Genomic DNA, 21345 nt, shown 5'->3' with positions numbered 1-21345 from the left:
GCTGCCCACGCCTGGGCCCCAGTGGCTCCCTGCAAGGCCGACAGGGGCCCTGGGCCCGGGGCTGGGGGCTTGTGCCCCTCCCCTCACCTGTCTCCTCCCGCTGCACCCTCAGCTGCCCCTCCAGGCTGGCCCTGGCCGCTGTCTCCTCCTCCAGAGCCTCCCGCAGCGTCACGATCTCGATCCGCAGGCGCTCGGCTCCGTGCTCCTGGGCCTGCAGCCGGGCCCTCGCCTCTTGCCGCGTGCGGCACAGCAGCTGCTGCAGCTCCTGGAAGGGACGGAGGAGTCACCTGCTGGGCTGGGGCAGGAGGGCAGGAGGGCAGGGGCCACCAGCCAGACGGGGATTGTCGGGAGGAACGGGGAAGGAAGGGAGGATGGAAGCAAACGGCTAAAGCGGGGAAGAGCCCAAAATGCCCATCGTCTGGGAGGAGGACAGGTGCGCTCCGGCCCAGGAGAGGAAGCTCAGGACACACGACCATGCCCCACACTGTGGAGAGCGCTCAGGAAGAGTCCCAACCATAAAGTTCAGCAGATTACCTACAGCAAGAGCCCCTTGCCGGGCGCGGTGGCTCACACCTGCAATCTCAGTACTTTGGGAGGCTGAGGTGGGCGGATCACGTGAGGTCAGGAGTTCGAGACCAGCCTGGCCAATATGGTGAAACTCCGTTTCTACTAAAAATACAGAAAATAGCCAGGCGTGGTGGTGCGTGCCTGTAGTCCCAGCTACTCCGGAGGCTGAGGCAGAAGAATCACTTGAACCCAGGAGGCGGAGCTTGCAGTGAGCCGAGATCGCGCCACTGCACTCCAGCCTGGGCGACAGAACAAGACTCCATCTCAAACAGAAACAAAAACAAAAACAAACAACAACAACAACAACAACAAATTAGCCAGCTGGCGGCCGGCGCCTGTAATCCCAGCTACTCAGGAGGCTGAGGCAGGAGAATTGCTTGACCCAAGGAGGTGGAGGTTACAGTGAATCGAGATGGTGCCACTGCACTCCAGCTGGGGCGACAGAGCGAGACTCTGTCTCAAAAAATAAAAATAAAATAAACCCTTTTGTAAAGCTCAAGAACAATGAAAGTTAAGCATCGCACTGTACATGTAATGAAAACACCGAAGACTGCAAGGGCAAAGCAGAGCCAAGGAATGGGGAGGAGGTGCCCGGAAGTGGACAGATCTCAGGGTGGGGAAGGTGCCCCACGGATCTTTTTTTTTGTTTTTTGCCTTTGTTTTTTTTTTTTTTTTTTGAGACAGGGTCTCACTCTGTGGCCCAGGATGGAGTGTAGTGGCATGATCACAGCTCACTGTAGCCTCAACCTCCCAGGCTCAAGCGTCCCGCCTCAGACACTTGAGTTGCTGGGACTGCAGGTGGAGGCCACCACACCTGGCTAATTTTTGTATTTTTTGTAGAGACAGGGTCTCAACTATGTTGCCCAGGCTGATCTTGAACTCCTGGACTTGAGTGATCCTCCTGCCTCAGGCTCCTAAGTAGCTGGGACTATAGGCGCAAGCCACCAAGCCCAGCTAATATTTTTATTTTTATTTTTTGTAGAGACAGGGTCTTGCTTTGTTGCCCAGGCTGGTCTTGAACTCCTGGGCTCAAATGATCCTCCTGCCTCAGCCTTCCAAACTGCTGTGATTACAGGCGTGACCCACTGTGCCCAGCCACCAAGTGATCTATTTCTAATCAATTTATTAATAAGCCATATTATTATTATTATTTTGAGATGGAGCCTTGCTCTCTCGCCAAGGCTAGAGTGCAGTGGCGCGATCTTGGCTCACTGCAACTTCCGGCTCCCAGGCCAAGTGATTCTTCTGCCTTAGCCTCCCAAGTAGCTGGGATTACAGGCACGAGCCACCACGCCCAACTAATGTTCTTTTTTTTTTGAGACAGAGTTTCACTCTTGTTACCCAGGCTGGAGTGCAATGGCGCGATTTCGGCTCACTGCAACCTCCGCCTCCTGGGTTCAATCGATTCTCCAGCCTCAGCCTACCGAGTAGCTGGGATTACAGGTGCCCGCCACCACACCAGGCTAATTTTTGTATTTTTAGTAGAGATGGGGTTTTGCCATGTTGGGCAGGCTGGTCTCGAACTCCTGACCTCAGGTGATCCACCCACCTTGGCCTCCCAAAGTGCTGGGATTACAGGCGTGAGCCACCGCACCCAGCCCCGACTAATTTTTTTGTATTTTTAGTAGAGACAGGGTTTTACCCTGTTGGCCAGGCTGGTCTCAAATTCCTGACCTCAAGTGATCCGCCCGCCTCAGCTTCTCAAAGTGCTAGGATTACAGGTGTGAGCCATCGCGCCTGGCTAATAAGCCATATTATTAAGAAATTAAGTTGACAAAGGCTAGGCATAGATCCATGATGGCAGCTTGCTATAAACCAAAGATTATGATAAATTCAATCTTGTGGCTCGCGTGTCACTTAAAAATAGCAAACCAACCAAATGACTGCTTCCTTCCTGCCAAGCATTCTGTTAATTCATTTTCTTTTGATGCCAATGCTGGAAAGCATGTATGGTTCCATTTCTCAGATGAGGAAACTGAGCCTTAGAGAAGGCAAATGAGTTAGCCAAGCAAATACACAGCACCCTGGCTGGTCGTGACCAATGCTCTGCCCTGCCTGGGAAGAAGGGGCCCTCACGGTGGCTCCAGGCTCTCAGTGCCCACACTCGGCTTACTGGCACAGAGCTGGGCAGTGATTCCTCCTCGCCCTGCTCCTGCTGCGGGCCCTGGGGGGCTGAGGATGGCAGCTGCTCGGCCCGGAGCCCTTGGTTTTCCTCATTCAACCGCTTTACCTCATGGTGCAGGCACTTGTGGGTGGTGACCAGCTCCGCCTATGGACAGACAGTTAGTATAAGGCAATGAAGAGGGTAGGGCGTCTCCAGTCCCTAGGAAGCCAAACCTCCTTGAACCCTCCTCCCAGACTGACAGCAAGAGAGCCCATACCCTCTCTGTTCCTAAGCAAGGAAGGAGCACTTTTTGCTACCAAGCTCTTCAGACACCCCTGTCCCTGCTAACACGCAGATTACAGGCTGCTGCCAGGGCCCAAGCCAGATATTTTACTTGGTCTATACACACACACACACACACACACACACACACACACACACACAAATATTTAAATATATATAAATTTAAATTTTAAAAAATATGTATTTTTTTGAGACAGAGTCTCCCTCTGTCACTTAGGCTGGAGTGCAATGGAGTGATCTCGGCTCACTGCAACCTCCGCCTCCCGGGTTCAAGCGATTCTCCTGCCTCAGCCTCCCAAGTAGCTGGAATTACAGGCACCCACCATCACGCCTGGCTAATATTTGTACTTTTAGTAGAGACGGGGTTTCACCATGTTGGTCAGGTTGGTCTCAAACTCTTGACCTCAGATGATCCACCTGTCTTGGCCTCCCAAAGTGCTGGGATTACAGGTGTGAGCCACCATGCCCGGCCCATATATATTTTTAAAACCTTAAAGTAGTTGCCAATTCTAAAAATTAAGAGACAAGCCAGGCGTGGTGCCACACACCTATAACCCTGGCTATGGGGGAGGCCAAGGTGGGAGGGTCACTTGAGGCCAGGAGTTTGAGACCAGCCTGGGCAACATAGTGAGACCCCGACTCTACAAAAAAATTTACAAATTAGCTGGGCATGGTGGTGTGAGCCTGTAGTCCCAGCTACTCAGGAGGGTGAGGCTGCAGGATTGCTTGAGCCCAGAAAGTTGAGGCTTCAGTGAGCTATGATTGCACCACTGCACTCCAGCCTGGCCAGCCTGAGCGACAGAGCAACACACCATTTCTTAAAAAAAAAAAAACAGGAGGCCGGGCTCAGTGGCTCACGCCTGTAATCCCAGCACTTTGGGAGGCCGAGACGGGTGGATCACGAGGTCAGGAGATCGAGACCATCCTGGCTAACACGGTGAAACCCCGTCTCTACTAAAAATACAAAAAAAAAAATTAACCGGGCGTGGTGGCAGGCACCTGTAGTCTCAGCTACTCGGGAGGCTGAGGCAGGAGAATGGAGTGAATCTGGGAGGCAGAGCTTGGAGTGAGCCGAGATCGTGCCACTGCACTCCAGCCTGGGTGAAAGAGCGAGACTCTGTCTCAAAAAAAAAAAAAAAAAATATGAGACAATACACAAATATTCGTATTTTTGGTTTCTCTTGAAAAATCAGAAAATCTGGCAGCAGGGAACCTGTGTTCCTAGGTGGCCACGGTCAGCAGAGCCCAGAGGCAGGAGCCCCTTGCAGGGGCCTCTGGTTCCAGGCTGCCTACTGCCCTCCTACCCTCCTGCCCTACACCTGGCCCTGTTCAATCACATATGTCTCCTCCCCAGTCTTTGTCAGTATCTGATTTGCTTTTTTTTTTTTTTCTTTGAGACAGTTTTGCTTTCACCCAGGCTGAAGTGCAATGGCGTGATCTCGGCTCACTACAACCTCTGTCCCCCGGGTTCAAGCGATTATCCTGCCCAGCCAAGTAGCTGGGATTATAGGTGCCCACCACCATGCCCGGCTAATTTTTGTATTCTTAATAGAGATGGGGTTTCCCTGTGTTGGCCAGGCTTGAACTCCTGACCTCAGGTGATCCAACCGCCTAGGCCTCCCAAAGTGCTAGGATTACAGGTATGAGTCACCTTGCCCAGTCAGATTTGGTTTTAATCCTCATGACTCTGCAAACTAGGGCCCATTATGTCAGTTTTATAGATGGTGAGGCAGAGGCTGGGAGTCTGGGATTAGCTCAAGATCAAACAGCTCTGTGTGGCTGCAGGGGCCCTGTTCTGGCCACGGCACCAGCTGCCCCAAAACCCTCTTACCTACCTGGCACCGGTTCCAGGGTGTGGCCTGAGCAGCTGGGGACAAGACAGGTTCCTTGACTTCCCACGTGCCCCCTTCCACCACGTGCAACTGATTCCTGCTGGACTCCTCGCCCTCCTGCCCCGGGGCCCCCAGGTACTCACCATCTGCAGCTGCACCCGCTCCTGGGCCTGGCTCACGGTCCCTTGCAGGGTCCGCAGCAGCTGCTCTGAGTTCTGGACCTGGGCCAGGAGCACCTGCATCTGGGTTGGAGGGAGGGCAAAAGTGAGGGCAAGGGCATGTCAGGGGGCGGCAGGTAGCCAGAGGCCGGCTGGGGCTGCAGCGGCGGCAGGGACCCACCTGCTTGGCACAGTCCTCGTTGCTCCGTCTCAGGCCCTCTTGGAGCTCGTCCCGCTCGCGACTGACGCTCTCCAGGTCCTTCTGCAGCTGTCGGCCCTGCCACAGACCCTGCCTTCAGCCTGCATCTCCCAGGAACTTGGCCCCCCTCACCACACTTCTCGTGGCCCACCTCTGCAGGGAGGTGCCCTCATCCACACAGTCCGTCAAGTTACAGGCCCAGCCATCCATTCTCTTCCCTTCACTCCCCACCCATCAGCAGGCCCTGCCAGGTCCACCTCCAAAGTGGATTCCACAGGACTGGGTGCAGTGGGGTCACGCCTGTAATCCCAGCACTTTGGGAGGCTGAGGTGGGTGGATCATTTGAGGTCAGGAGTTCAAAACCAGCCTGGCTGTCTCTACTAAAAAGACAAAAAATTAGCCGGGCGTGGTGGCGGGACACCTGTAATCTCAGCTACTCGGGAAACTGAGGCAGGAGAATCACTTAAACCCAGGAAGCAGAGGTTGCAGTGAGCAGTGAGCAGAGGTTGCCGTGAGTGAGATTCCGTCTCAAAAAAAAGGAAAAAAAAAAAAAAACAGGGCCAGGCATGGTGGCTCATGTCTATAATCCCACCACTTTGGGAGGCTGAGGTGGGTGGTCAGGAGTTCAAGATCAGCCTGACCAATATGGTGAAACCTTGTCTCTACTAAAAATACAAAAAAAGTAGTTGGACATGGTGGCGGGCCCCTGTAATCCCAGCTACGGGGGAGGCTGAGGCAGGAGAATCGCTTGAACCTGAAAGACAGAGGTTGCAGTGAGCCAAGATCAGGCCACTGCACTCCAGCCTGGGTGACAGGACAGGACTCCATCTTAAAAAAAGTGGATTCCAGCCGGGCATGGTGGCTCGCGCCTGTAATCCCAGCACTTTGGGAGGCCGAGGTGGGCGGATCACGAGGTCAGGAGATCGAGACCATCCTGGCTAACACGGTGAAACCCCGTCTCTACTATAAACACAAAAAATTAGCCAGGTGTGGTGGTGGGCACCTGTAGTCCCAGCTACTCGGAAGGCTGAGGCAGGAGTATGGCATGAACCTGGTAGGCGGAGCTAGCAGTGAGCCGAGATCACACCACTGCACTCCAGCCTGGGTGACACAGCGAGACTCCATCTCAAAAAAAAAAAAGTGGATTCCACATCCACCCATTTCTTCCTGTCTCTGCGGCCATCCCCTGGTCCAAGGTACCACCTTCCTGTACACCACAGTCCCAGCCTCTCAGCTTCTCCTGTGTCCCCTACCCCAACACAGCCCCAAGTAACCTTTCTTTCTTTCTTTTTTTTTTTTTTTTTTGAGATGGGGTCTCACTCTGTGACCCAGGCTGCAGTGCAGTGGCGCACGATCTCAGTTCACTGCAGCATTGACCTCCTGGGCTCAAGCAATCCTCTCATCTCAACCTCTCGAAGTAGCCTGGATCATAGGCACGTGCCACTGTGCCCAGCTACTTTTTTGTGTTTTTTTGTAGGACAGGGTTTCATCATGTTGCCCAGGCTGGTCTCAAACTCCTGGGCTCCAGCATTCTGCCCGCTTCAGTGTCCCAAAGTGCTGAGATTACACGCGTGAGCCACTGCACCTGGCCCCAAGTGAGTTTTTGAAAGCCTGGAGCCGGGAGGCTTCTCCGTTGCTTAACCCTGCAGGTGCTTCCCACGTCTCCTAAGATGCACAATGCACAACAGGCCCCCGAGGTCGGACTCATGTGGCCTTGCCTTTCTTTCTGGTCTCCTCTTCTCTCCTCCCCGGTGGCCTTCCTGTTCCTTAGACACACTGTGGTCTCTCCATCCTCAGGGCCTTTGAACTCACAGTTCCTTGTGCCCCGGTTTTTTTTTTTTTCTTTTTTTTTGAGACAGAGTTTCTCTCTGCTTCTCTTGTTGCCCGGGCTGGAGTGCAATGGCGCGATCTCGGCTTACCACAACTTCTGCCTCCTGGGTTCAAGCGATTCTCCTGCCTCAGCCTCCCAAGTAGCTGGGATTACAGGCATGCGCCACCACGCTTGTCTCCATGTTGGTCAGGCTGGTCTTGAACTCTCAACCTCAGGTGATCTGCCCACCTCAGCCTCCCAAGGTGCTGGGATTACAGACGTGAGCCACCGCGCCCGGCCTGCCCCGGTCTTTAAGAGTACTTCCTCCCACCATCTGGGTCTCAGTTCCAGCCTGAACCCGGGTCAGTCTCCCTCACTGCCAGTCTCTATCCTATAAGCCCAGTTTTGTTTTTCTCTGGGCATCTCCCTGGTGACAATGTCTTCCCCATGCATCCATGTGCATTCTTTTTTAAAGCACCTTTATTGAGTTATAATTTACCACATAATTTACCCATGTTAAATGTATAATTCATTTTTTGTATCACATTATTGTTATTATTATTTTGAGACAGAGTTTCACTCTTGTTGCCCAGGATGGAGTGCAGTGGTTTGATCTTGGCTCACTGCAACCTCCGCCTCCCCAGTTCAAGCGATTCTCCTGCCTCAGCCTCCTGAGTAGCTGGGATTACGGGCATGCGCCACCACGCCCAGCTAATTTTTTGTGTTTTTAGATGGGGTTTCACCATGTTGTCCAGGCTGGTCTCAAACTCCTGACCTCAGGTGATCCACCCACCTCGGCCTCCCAAAGTGCTGGGATTACAGGCATGAACCACCACACCCAGCCTCTTTTTTTTTTTTTTTTTTTTGAGACAGGTTCTCACTCTGTGACCCAGGCTGGAGTGGGTGGCACGATCTCGGTTCACTGCAACCTCAATCTCCTGGGCTCAAGAGATCCTCCTGCCTCAGCCTCCCAAGTAGCTGGGACTACAGGTGTATACTTGGCTTTTTTTTTTTTTTTTTAACTTTTGTAAAGAGACAGGGTCTTACTATGTTGCCCAGACTGGCCTTGAACTCCTAGCCACAAACAATCTTCCCACCCAGCTTCCGAGTGGCTGGGATGGCAGGTGTGAGCCACCGCACCTGGCCCCTATGCATGTTTACATCTGCCTGCCTTCACCAGGAGGGGGGCCTCTCTTCTCCCTGTGGAAGCTCCGGCTCTAGCTCTGGGTCTGAACACAGGTGGTGCGGGTGAAGCATCCAGCGGAGAGGGGGATGGTACACCCCGCCACCCTGCCCACAACACTCACCTCTGTCTGCAGCTGCTCCCACTGAGTGTCTGGGACGAGCTGGTAGCCAGGAGGGGGCAGGTAGATGCCCTCGGGAACCAGGGTGCCCGTAGACACCAGCGAGGCCGTCTCTTCCTGTTCAGGGCTCAGGCCCTGGCGGCTTTGGGGCAGGGAGGAGCTGCTGCCGACCCCACCGCCAAGGGAGAAGGAGGAGATGGAGGCGCTGTCATCGCAGTTGTGAGCGAAGGCCTCAGCGGCTGGACCCCCATCTCCGCTCAGCTCCTCCAGAGGCTCCAGCGGGGGCGATGGATCCCGGGACAGGGGCAGCAACTCCGTGGAGCCGTGCAGGGAAGGGGCATGCCGGGGACGTCTCTAGGGAAGGGGGCAGGGAAGAGGCTGGGGGCCAGGGTCCTCTGGCACCCCTCCTTCCCCAGCGCCCCCCGGCCGTGCCCTCACCTGGATCTCCTGAATCAGCTCCTCGGCCCTCAGCAGCTTCGCCTTCAGCTCCTCGATCTCCTTTTCCATGGGCAGTACGATCTCCCGCAGCTTCTCCGAGTCCTCGTGGGCCTGGAGGGAGCGGGGTGTGGCAGCAATAGTTCCCCCTCCAAAGTGCTGAAGCCCCGGGTCTGTTCAGAGCTTCCTCTCCAAGCACATCAGCTCTCCTAATCCTCCCTAGAAGGTGCTGTCCACCCTCATTCCAGAGATAAGAACACAGAGGCTCTAGAAGCTTCCATGACTTGCCCCAGGACATAAGGGCAAGGATGAAGGTCACGACTTCTTCCTGTGGCCCCGTCACTCACCATATCTTCCTTCTCCAACATCCATTTTTTTCTTTCGTCATAGAACTTTACCTTTTTTTTTTTGAGATGGAGTCTTGCTCTATCACCCAGGCTGGAGTGCAGTGGCACGATCTCGGCTCACTGCTACCTCCGCCTCCTGGGTTCAAGCCATTCTCCTGCCTCAGCATCCCCAGGAGCTGGGACTATAGGCACGCACCAACATGCCCAGCTAATTTTTGTATTTTTAGTAGAGATGGGGTTTCACCATGTTGCCCAGGCTGGTCTCGAACTCCTGACCTCGTGATCCGCCTGCCTTGGCCTCCCAAAGTGCTGGGATTACAGGCTTGAGCCACCACGCCCGGCTTTTTTTTTTTTTTTTTAAGAGATGAGGTCGGCCGGGCGCGGTGACTCATGCCTGTAATCCCAGCACTTTGGGAGGCCAAGGCAGGCGGATCACAAGGTCAAGAGATCGAGACCATCCTGGCCAACATGGTGAAACCCCGTCTCTATTAAAAGTATAAAAATTAGCTGGGCGTGGTGGCAGGCACCTGTAGTCCCAGCTACTCGGGAGGCTGAGGCAGGAGAATCCTTTGAACCCGGGAGGCGGGGGTTGCAGTGAGCCGAGATCATGCCATTGCACTCCAGCCTGGGCAACAGAGCGAGACGCTGTCTCAAAAAAAAAAAAAAAAAAAAGAGATGAGGTCTCGTTCTGTTGCCCAGGCTGGAGTGCAGTGGTGCAGTCGCGTCTCACTGTAGCCCTCATCTCCAGGACTCGAGCCATCCTCCTGCCTCAGCCTCCTGATTAGCTGGGACTACAGGCATGTGCACCAATGAGCTAATTTTTGTATTTTTTGTGGAGACAGGATCTTGCTATGTTGCCCAGACTGGTTTTGAACTCCAGGCCTCAAGTGATCCTCCCTCCTCAGCCTCCCAAGGTGCTGGCATTACAAGTGTAATTCCCAGCATCTGGGTTGGGATTACACCAATGGCCAGCACACTTCACATTGTTAGTTGGGCATGTGGCCTAAATCCTAAAATACCATCCACATTTCTCAGCTTCCTTGTAACTAAACAGATCATCTGGCTAAGTTCCAGCTACTGAGATGGAAACAGATAAGCCAAGGGGACCTTCCAGGACAACTCTTTATTTTATTTGTATTATTATTACATTCTTTTGAGATGGAGTCTCACTCTGTTGCCCCGACTAGAGTGGAGTGGCATAATCTCGGCTCACTGCAACCTCCGCCTCCTGGGTTCAAGTGATTCTCCTGCCTCAGCCTCATGAGTAGCTGGGATTACAGGCACTCGCCACCACGCCCGGCTAATTTTTGTATTTTTAGTAGAGAGGGGGTTTCACTATTTTGGCCAGGCTTGTCTCGAACTCCTGAAACCACCCACCTCGGCCTCCCAAAGTGCTGAGATTACAGGTGTGAGCCACCGTGCCTGGCCCAGGACAACTTTTTTTCTTTTAATAAGAAGTTTCATTCTTGTTGCCCAAGCTGGAGTGCAATGGCACTATCTCTGCTCACTGCTACCTCTGCCTCCCAGGTTCAAGCGATTCTCCTGCCTCAGCCTCCCAAGTAGCTAGAATTACAGATGCGCGCCACCACGCCCAGCTAATTTTTTTGTATTTTTAGTAGAAGGGGGTTTAACCATGTTGGCCAGACTGGTCTCGAACTCCTGAGACCACCCATCTCGGCCTCAAATGATCCGCTCGCCTCGGCCTCCCAAAGTGCTAGGATTACAGGCATGAGCCACCGTGCCTGGCCTTGGACAACTCTTCAAAGGAAGAGGGTGTGCCTTTCTTTATTCCTCCTTCTCCTCCTTTTTGCTGGCTGGAATGTGGACATGATGGCTGGCACTCAAGCAGTCATCTTGGACCATGAGGCAATGTGCTACCTATGGCAAAACAGCAATATAGGAGAAGCCTGCTTGACAACTTGTCAAGCTGCTATACCAGTCCTGAAATGTCTACCTCTGGACTTGAAAAAAACAAATTTCTGGGCTGGGTGCAGTGGCTCATGCCTGTAATCCCAGCACTTTGGGAGGCCAAGGCGGGCAGATCGCCTGAGGGCAGGAGTTTGAAACCAGCCTGGCCAACACAGCAAAACCCTGTGTGTACTAAAAATACAAAATTAGCCAGGCGTGGCAGTGGGCACCTGTAATCCCAGCTACTCAGGGAGGCTGAGTCACGAGAATCACTTGAACCCGGGAGGTGGAGGTTGCAGTGAGCCAAGATCACGTCACTGCACTCCAGCCTGGGCGACAGACTGAGACTCTGTCTCCAAAAAAAAAAAAAAATTTCTGGCCAAGTGCAGTGGCTCATGCCTGTAATCTCAGCACTTTGGGAGGCCAAGGTGGGCCGATCACAAGGTCAGGAGTTCAAGACCAGACTGGCCAACGTGGTGAAACCCCATCTCTACTAAAAATACAAAAATTAGCTGGATGTGGTGGTGCGCGCCTGTAATCCCAGCTACTTGGGAGGTTGAGGAAGGAGAATTGCTTGAACCAGGACCTGGGTGCAGAGGTTGCAATGAGCCGAGATGGCGCCACTGCACTCCAGCCTGGGGACGGAGCAAGACTCCATCTCAAAAAAAAAAAAAAAAATTATGTCACATTTAAGCCACTGTTAATTTGGGTTTTCAATCACATGCAGCCAAATCTCATCCTAATCGATTTGTTCTCCCACACTCCCATCACCACCATAGAGCTGACCATATTTTCCCACCTCTTTTCAAGCTTCGGATCCTGCTGATGTTGAGCAACCAACAGCCTCTACATATCTCCGCTTATATGTCCCACAGGCTCCTCTAACCGTAGATACCCAAAACAAACCACTCAGGGACGCTGTTCTTCCTGCCACAAACACTCAGTCAGTGAAAACGGCCCTGCTGGCCACAAGTTGTTCAAGGCAGAAATCTGCCAGTCATCCCTGTCCACATCACTCCCTACTTCTAGTTCATGCCCTTTCCACTTCTTGAATCACTTGAAATCTTCTCAAGCAAGCTGTTTAATCCTCCAAATCTCTTTTTCTTTTTTGAGACGGAATCTTGCTCTGTTGCCCAGGATGGAGTGCAGTGGTATGATCTCGGCTCACTGCAACCTCCGTCTCCTGGGTTCAAGAGACTTTCCTGCCTCAGTCTCCCGAGTAGCTGGGATTACAGGTGCCCACCACCATGCCTGGCTAATTTCTGTACTTTTTTAGTAGAGACGGGGCTTCCCCAAGTTGGCCAGGCTGGTCTCAAACTCCTGACCTCAAGTGATCTGCCCACCTCAACCTCCCAAAGGGCTAGGATTACAGGCGTGGGCCACCACACCCAGCCCTGATGCTCCCTTCACTGTGTTGGGCAGCTTTCATTGAGCGGGGCCCTCTCCTTTACCAACCTGCGGAGGTGCTCCCTGGGGAACACTCCGGATGCACGGGGCAGCCCGGATGCTGGGAAGATGTGGCTTGAAGGTCTTTGTTTCATGGGCTCCTGTCTTCATCTTTCTTTCTAACTAGGTAACTGACACCATCCCTGAGCCTGTTTCCTTATGCATGAAATAAGAATATTAATTGAAGTATCTATCTCACAGGTCTGCTATAGGATCAAATGAAGTAACAATAAAAATTTGCTTTGAAAGATGAAGCGTTTGATAATAAATATGTGCTTCCTATAATTGTTAATAACAGCAATAATAAAGGAGGTGACATATCATAGAGATTAAGAACACTTTCGAACCAGCCTGGGCCGGGCACGGTGGTTCACGCCTGCAATCCCAGCATTTTGGGAGGCGGAGGCGGGCTGATCACTAGAGGTCAGGAGTTCAAGACGAGCCTGGCCAACACGGTGAAACCCCGTCGCTACTAATACTACAAAAAAATTAGCTGGGCATGGTGGCAGGTGCCTGTAATTCCAGCTATTCGGGAGGCTGAGGCAGGAGAATCACTTGAACCCAGGAGGCAGAGGTGGCAGTGAGTCGAGATTGCGCCACTGTACTCCAGCCTGGGTGACAGAGCAAGACCCTGTCTCAATAATAAATAAATAGACCGGGCGCGGTGGCTCACGCCTGTAATCCCAGCACTTTGGGAGGCCGAGGCGGGCAGATCACGAGGTCAGGAGATCGAGACCATCCTGGCTAACACGGTGAAACCCCGTCTCTACTAAAAATACAAAAAATTAGCCGGGCGTGGTAGCGGGCGCCTGTAGTCCCAGCTACTCGGGAGGCTGAGGCAGGAGAATGGCGCGAACCCAGGAGGCGGAGCTTGCAGTGAGCCGAGATCGCGCCACTGCACTCCAGCCTGGGCGACAGAGCGAGACTCCGTCTCAAAAAAATAAAAAAATAAAAAAAATAAATAAAAATAAATAAATAAATAAATAAAACCAGTCTGCCTAGACTTTTTTTTTTTTAAAGAGACAGGGTCTTACTCTGTCATCCAAGCTGGAGTGCAGTGATGTGATCATAGCTTGCTGCAAACTTGATTTCTGCCTCAAGTGATCCTCCCATGTCAGCCTCTTGAGTAGCTGGGACTACAGGTGTGCACCACCATGCCCAGTTAATTTAACAAAAAAAGTTTTTAGAGATGGGATCTTGCTATGGTGCCCAGGCTGGAGTGCAGTAGTGAGATCATAGCTCACTGCAGCTTCAACCTCCTGGCCTCAAGCGATCCTCCTGCCTTGGCTTCCCAAAGTGCTGGGATTATAAGCATGAGTTAGTCCTCTGCTTAGATTTTAAAATCTCAACTCCACTCCCTTCTATGTGCGTAAACAGGGGAAGTACTGAATTTCCCCGAGCCTTATCGTACTCATCTGATAAATGGATCTAACAGACCTCCCTTACAGGGAATGGACTGGGGAGGCTGACTCTGTCAAGCACTAAGCACAGTGCCTAAAGCATCAGAGGCATCCTTTTTTTAAGACGAAGTCTCACTCTATTGCCCAGGTTGGAGTGCAGTGGCACGATCTTAGCTCACAGCAGCCTCTGCCTCCTGGGTTCAAGTGATCCTCCTGCCTCAACCTCCTGAGTAGCTGGGATTACAGGTGTGCGCCGCAGGCTAATTTTTATATTTTGAGTAGAGACAGGGTTTTACCATGTTGGCCAGGCTGGTCTTGAACTCCTGACCTCAAGTGCCCCACCTGCCTTGGCCTCCCAAAGTGTTGGGATTATAGGCGTGAGCCACTGCACCAAGCCAAGAGGTAACAATATATTACCAAGAGGTAATGTACACCAGAAGTCAATATTTAATAACAGTAAGAATTTTTTTTGTTACCCTTAAGTGTAAGTTCCCTTCCCTCTACATAACTTAATTTTGGAGCTAAGCGAACTTGGTCACCCACTAATAAGGGGCAAGCCAGGACCCTACGGAGCACAGAGCCAAGCTCTCAACAACACCTGGTAACTCTGTGCTATTCCTAGAATCACTGCTGGGTGCCCCGCACCCCATGACCAGGGAATGGGACATCCACAATCCTCAACATCCTTCCAAATCCCAGGGCAGCAGGGAAGCCATCCCAATCCCAACCTTTTCCATCTGCTTCTCCAGGGAGTCCAGGGGGTAGGCCCGGGACAGCAGCTGCTTCAGGCGGCCCAGCTCCCGCTCCTTCTCCTCACAGTCCTGCTGCTGCTGCTGTCGCTCCTGCTTCAGGGTGGTGATCTGGGCTTCATAGCTGCTGATGGAGTCTGGTGGGGGAGAGGGAGGGTGGGAAAGAGGGAGGGTCAATGAGCCGGCCCTGCCTGTGGGCAAGCAGGGGACTCTTGATGCACTGACTCTTTCTGTGAGACAATCTACCATAGCAGTTGCCATGGCAGGCTTTGCAGAAATTGACCTGGGCAATCACTCAGCCTCTCTGTGCATCAGTGTCCTTAGGTGCAAAATGGGGACACTACTGATCATCCTTCTGGTGGCTACAGACTAAATGAGATGACATATCTAAGATAAATAGTGTACAAAAAAATAAAATAAAATAAAAAATAAAAATAGATGAGATGACACAGGCAAGGTGTCCAGCCCTTTCTCAGGCACACAGAAGATGTGACACTGTTCCTATTAATATATACCAGGAACAGTCAATATTTAAGAACAGTAAGAATTTTTTTTGGTTATTATTATTATTATTATTTTGAGACAGAGTCTCACTCTGTCACCCAGGCTGGGGTGCAGTGGCGCAATCTTGGCTCACTGCAACCTCTGCCTGCTGGGTTCAAGTGATTCTCGTGCCTCAGCCTCCTGTGTAGCTGGGATTACAGGCGCCCACCACCACCCCTGGCTAATTTTTCTATTTTTAGTAGAGACGGGGTTTTGCCATGCTGGCCAGGCTGGTCTTAAACTCCTGACCTCAAGCGATCCGCCCGCCTTGGCCTCCCAAAGTGCTGGGATTATAGGCATGAGCCACTGCTCCCAGCCCTTTTTTTTTTGTTTGTTTAATTTTACTTTAAGTTCTAGGGTACATGTGCACAACATGCAGGTTTGTTACATATGTATACATGTGCCATGTTGGTGAGCTACACCCATTAACTCGTCATTTACATTAGGTATATCTCCTAATGCTATCCCTCCCCTCTCCCCCGACCCCACCACAGGCCTCTGTTTTTTTAATTTTTGAGAAAGGGTCTCACTCTGTTGCCCAGGCTGAAGTGCAGTGTCGCAATCATGACTCACTGCAACCTCAGCCTCCTGGGCTCAAGCAATCCTCCCACCTCAGTGCCCCGAGTAGCTGGGACTACAGGCACAAACTAGCATGCCTGGCTAATTTTTGTATTTTTTGTAGAGACGGGGTCTCACCATGTTGCCCAGGCTGGTCTTGAACTCCTGAGCTCAAGCAATCCTCCCATCTCAGCCTCCCAAAGTGCTGGGATTACAGGCATGAGCCACCACACCCGGCCCTTAATCATAGTAATAAATATTTACACTGGATCAGACTCTGAGCTGGGCTCTGGAAATACAGAAATTAATCAAACACAAAGCCTGCCACCGGGAGCTCACAGTCCAATGAAGAGGGCGGCTGTGGCAATAGTTAGGATGCAGTATGGGAAGAGGTACAGGAGAGGACCCTTCCTGGGCTTGGATATCCCAGAGGAAGGAGCCCTCACTCTGCCTGCCTGGCCAGGCAGGAGAGGACAGTGGTAGACAGTGAAGGAGGGAAAGATGCATGAGTTAACAGGACCAGTGTGAGCAGCGGAAGAGCAGCTGGCGTGGCTGTGGCATGGTGGGATATGTTGGAGGGACTGGAACAGTGAAGGCGCCCAAGGAGAGACACTGGAAAGGAGGCAGTGGGTGGCTCCCAGGGCCTTGAATGTGACGCCAAGAGGTTTGGAACTTATTCTACAGGTCAGCAGGAGATGGAGGTGATGTTGGATAGAACATAGATTTTTTTTTTTTTTTTTTTAAGGGAGTCAGGGTGGGGCGCCGTGGCTCATACCTGTAATCCCAGCACTTTGGGAGGCCGAGGTGGGCAGATCACCTAGGTCAGGAGTTCGAGACCAGCCTGGCCAACATGGTGAAACCTTGTCTCTACTGAAAACACAAAATTTAACCAGGCATGGTGGTGGGCGCCTGTAATCCCAGCTACTTGGGAGGCTGAGGCAGGAGAATTGTTTGAACCCAGGAGGCGGAGGTTGCAGTGAACCGAGATTGTGCCACTGCACTTCAGCCTGGGTGACTGAGCGGGACTCCGTCTCAAAAAACAAAAAAACAAAAAAAAGAGAGTCAGGGTCTCCCTCTGTCACCCAGGCTGGAGTGCAGTGGTGCAATCATAGTTCACTGCAGCCTTAAACTCTTGGGCTCAAGTGAACCTCCCACCTCACCCTCCCAAGTAGCAGGGACCACAGGCACTTGCCGCCATACCCAGCTAAGGGTCTCACTTTGGTGCCCAGGCTGGTCTCAAACTCCTGACCTCAACTGATCCTCCCACCTGAGTAACATGGACTTGTTTGATTTTTGGTAGAACGTGGTCATTTTTTGTTTGTATAGATATTGACCTATTATTGTGCGCTAACAGTAGAAGTAAAGGTTCAGCTGGGCCGGGTGTGCTGGCTCACGCCTCTAATTCCAGCACTTTGGGAGGCCGAGGTGGGCGGATCACAAGGTCAGGAGATCGAGACTATCCTGGCTAACACGGTGAAACCCCAACTCTACTAAAAATACAAAAAATGGGGCCGGGCGTGGTGGGTCACCCCTCTAATCCCAGCACTCTGGGAGGCCGAGGCAGGCAGATCACGAGGTCAGGAGATCGAGACCATCCTGGCTAACACAGTGAAACCCCGTCTCTACCAAAAATTAAAAAAAAAATTAGCCAGGCGTGGTGGCGAGCACCTGTAGTCCCAGCTGGTTGGGAGGCTGAGGCAGGAGAATAGCATGAACCCGGGAGGTGGAGCTTGCAGTAAGCCAAGATCACACCACTGTACTCCAGCCTGGGCGACAGAGCAAGACTCCATCTCAAAAGAAAAGAAAAAAAAAAATTAGCCAGGTGTGGTGGCACACACCTGTAGTCCCAGCTACTTGGGAGGCTGAGGAAGAAGAATCGCTTGAACCCGGGAGGTGGAGGTTGCAGTGAGCTGAGACTGCACCACTGAACTCCAGTCTGGGTAACAGAGTGAGACACTGTCTCAGGAAAAAAAAAAAATAGGTTCAGCTGTTAGGCTGCTTGGTTTCCAATCTTTGGCTGTTTTCCAGCTATATGACCTTGGGCAAGTTATTTAACCTCTCCGGGCCTCAGAGCTTCCTCTGTAAAATGGAGATGGATAATAGTTCCTGCCTCACAGAGTTTGTTATGAAGATTAGTTACTCATAAAGCATTTAGCTCAGTGCCTGGCACATAGTGAGTGCTCAAAACATGCTACCTGGCCAGGCGCGGTGGCTCACACCTGTAATCCCAGCACTTTGGGAGGCCAAGGCAGGCAGATCGTTTGAGCTCAGGAGTTCAAGACCTGTCTGGGTAACATAGAGAGACCCTGTTTCTACAAAAAAATACTAAAAATTAGCCAGGCATGGTGGCATGCACCTGTAGTCCTGGCTACTTGGGAGGCTGAGGTAGGAGGATCTGCTTGAGCCCAGGAGGTGGAGGTTGCAGTGAGCTGAGATCACACCAGCGTGGTGTGACGCACTCCAGCTTGGGCGACAGAGTGAAACTCTTATTGACTCAAGAAAAAAAAAAAAAAGCTAGCCATTGTTATTATTTAGGACACACCTGGCTTTTCTTATATAGTAGAGATAACAAGTTTCCCTTAATAAATGTATGTAAACTTTTAAAATGTGGATCTATTTAAAGAACAAATATTAAGTAAACAGCAGAGTAAGTTGTACAAGGATGTGTCTACATTGCACAGGCAGGTGGATCCTGAAATGTGGGAAATACAGCCCCAGAAAAGTCTCCAGCCACCAGCGGCTGTTAGAAAGGGAAATCGCATGTTGGGAAGGGAATTTTAGGAAGTTTACTCTGGAAGCCAATGTCAAGGCCAGACTATAGAGGGAGATCTGTGAGAAGGTTGGGACAAAAGTCCAGGAGAGAGTTGACGAGAGCCCCACCGCAGCAGGGGCAGCTCTGACATCTGCTTCAGTCTCTGGCTTCTGCTAGAGGAAGGAGAGTAGAAAACAGGATCAGCAGCTGGGGCGTCTGGGGCCAGAGGACCAAGTACAGAGAACGTGGGGCGGAGGTGGGGAAGCTGGTGCATGGCGTGGGGTGGAGGGGGGAGTGTCTGGGGAAGGCTAGAGAGCAGAGCATTAGACTCACAGAGACTGGGCCAGGGCTGATTCTATTTCCCAGAAGTCCAGACTAAAATGAGGTTGGTTTGGGGAACTGAGAAGTTTCTCGCCCATCTTCAGGGTTGATCAATCATCAGTGAGGGACAAGAAATGACATGGGACAAGGCAACAGATAGAAGCTGGGAGCTAAACTTAGCTATAACTGACAGAGCTGCTGCTATCACATGGAGGGCCTCTATGCAAATTTTAAAAGGGCGGCCCTTCCTCTGGGCCACAGGTATGCCCTGTGCCAGGCAGCCCTGCTAACCTATCCCATAGCTTATCTGTGCCCCCAATCCCTTTCTCGTCATGCACTCCCCAGTATGGGGTTGATGGGGAGTCTAGGTGAGTCCCGCGTCTCACCTTTCAGGATGGCCTGCAGCGAGGCCACCTCCTCTTGGCACTGCCGCTGCACCGCAGCCACAGCCTCGGCCTTCGTGCTCTCGCTCACCTCTGCCACAGCCTTCATGGTTTCCATTTCTGCCAGGGCGCCTGCCAGCTCAGCCCGAAGCCGGCTGAGCTCACCTGACTCGGCCTCACCATTTGCCCCTTCCTGGGGCCGGGAGTCCTCCAGTGCTGTGGGGGACAGGGATCAGCCTCTCTTCCCATCTCTTAACACCCCAGGCCACCTACCGGCTTAGCAAGTCCTGCAACCTAGTACTGTTGCCTTCATCTGGGGCCTCCTTCACCTGGGCCCGCCGGGCTCACCTGGCCCCGCCCCTGCCCCGCCCCCTTCCCACTCGCTCTGCCTGGTGCTGCCTACACTCCATCTCTTGGCGGTGGCCAGTTTCACTCAGTCCTCTCTTCGGTCCCACCTGGCCCCGCCCTCCTAGGGGCCGCGCCCCTTCCTCACCGGGCCCCACTTCGCACCTGTCACTGGCCCTACCCCTTCAATGGCCGGGCCACGCCCCCTTTTGCCGGTGGCTGTAGGCCCCGCCCCCTTTCTCGACAGCGTGGCCCCGCCCCTTCCTCCATCATCCCTCTCCACCCCCTATCCGCAGGTGGCTGGCTCGGCCCCGCCCCCAGCATCACCGTTCCCCGCGTGCACGGACGCCCCCTCACGTACCAGCCCCCGGCCGCCGCCGCCGCTCATCGTCGTCCGCGGCCACCGGCGCAGCTGCCGCCATTGCCTCAGCGCAAACGGCGGATTCCCGCACTCCCTGGTGACGGAGCGCACCGCTTCCGGGTCCTCTCGGCTGTTTCCGGATCCGCTCGGCTGTTTCCGGATCGGCCCCGGGCTGGAGGCCCCGGACGGAGGATGGGGGGATTGCCGAGCCTCGGCCGAAGATTCCCGAGTCGGCTCCCGGCCCCGGCCCCGGCCCCGCCCCGGCTCTTCTTGGCTGGGTCGCGCGGTTCGGGAGGACGCCTGTCTTTCAAGCCCGGAAGAGGATCCTTAAGAGGTCTTGCCCGGCGTCTCTCCGTGACCTTGGAAGCCCTGCTCCAATTATGCCTCCTCCGGGACACCGGCCTGCGGAGAGCTCCCCCTCGCTCCCTCGCTGCCCCTGCCCGGAGCCAGCCTTTGATCGGCTCCGGCCGCCCTTCCGCCCGAGCCTGGCTTGCGTTACCGCGAATTGTGGCGGGGCCCTCCCTGCACCTCCGCCCTCTTGGAGCGTCCCTCGGGGCAGGGCCGGGTCGGCTTCATTTTTCTGAGCGCCTCGGAGTCCCCGCGTAGTTAGTCGGAGTCTGAAACTTGCACGTCCCCACCCCCATTTTGTTACTCAGCCAGTCACCGTTTCCTGCTGGCCCCCCTTTCCCCCTCCCAACGCCCTCAAATCCCTCCTCTCCTCTCCGCCTGTGTCTAGATCAGGCTCTTTATCTGTGACCTCCACCCGGACGGTGACAGGCAATTCAGATTTATGTCCAGAGCCTTGGTTCCCCTTCCCTCAAACCTTTTTTCCTTCTGTAAAGGACACGCCAGGAACCTGGAAGTCCTTGATTCTACGTGTCCTCCTGCAAGTCCCGTAAACTCTACTTCCAATGTGCTGACTATTCCAGAATGTGCCCCTTTTTCTCCATCTCCAGCGCTAACACTCCGTCCCAGCTCCCATCACTTCTCCTGAACTTCCACAGTGTCGACTCCGCCCTTTAATTAATTAATTCTCCGTAAAGCAGCTGGAGCGATTTTTGTAAAACAGATAATGCAGTTTGAAAATGGCCAAAGGTAGAACGCTTTTACACTGTTGGTGGGAATGTAAATTAGTTCAACCATTGTGGAAGACAGTGTGGTGATTCCTCAAAGACCTAGAACCAGAAATACCATTTGACCCAGAAATCCCATTACTGGGTATATACCTAAAGGAATATAAATCATTCTATTACAAAGATACATGCACGAGTATGTTCATTGAAGCACTATTCAAAATAGCAAAGACATGGACTCAACCCAAATGCCCCTCAATGATAGACTGGATAAAGAAAATGTGGTACATATACACCATGGAATACTATACAGCCATAAAAAGGAACGAGATCATGTCCTTTGCAGGGACATGGATGAAGCTAGAAGCTATTATCCTCAGCAAATTAATGCAGCAACAGAAAGCTAAACATGCATGTTCTCACTTGGGAGCTGAACAATGAGAACAC

General features: G+C 52.8%; 1 protein-coding gene across 2 annotated transcripts in view; it reads right to left on the bottom strand.

Moving 5' to 3' along the window:
* The window catches only part of RABEP2 (rabaptin, RAB GTPase binding effector protein 2), a 22856-nt gene extending 1511 nt beyond the window's left edge, over window positions 1-21345 (bottom strand). Inside the window, exons 1-9 of one of the 2 annotated variants that reach the window (XM_003806115.5) lie at window positions 19826-21345; window positions 19123-19335; window positions 14542-14699; window positions 8716-8826; window positions 8281-8631; window positions 5146-5241; window positions 4950-5048; window positions 2681-2836; window positions 88-265 (exon numbers count right to left, since the gene is read on the bottom strand). In XM_003806115.5, coding sequence (XP_003806163.1) covers window positions 88-265; window positions 2681-2836; window positions 4950-5048; window positions 5146-5241; window positions 8281-8631; window positions 8716-8826; window positions 14542-14699; window positions 19123-19335; window positions 19826-19886 — 1423 coding nt within the window. In that variant the 5' untranslated portion in view covers window positions 19887-21345. The remainder of the gene's footprint in view (window positions 1-87; window positions 266-2680; window positions 2837-4949; window positions 5049-5145; window positions 5242-8280; window positions 8632-8715; window positions 8827-14541; window positions 14700-19122; window positions 19336-19825) is intronic. The other variant, XM_063597521.1, reaches the window with a different exon arrangement.

Source organism: Pan paniscus, chromosome 18 (genome assembly GCF_029289425.2).
Source record: "Pan paniscus chromosome 18, NHGRI_mPanPan1-v2.0_pri, whole genome shotgun sequence".
In the NCBI taxonomy this organism is placed as follows: Eukaryota; Metazoa; Chordata; class Mammalia; order Primates; family Hominidae; genus Pan; species Pan paniscus.
This window is presented reverse-complemented; position numbering and strand designations above follow the sequence as displayed.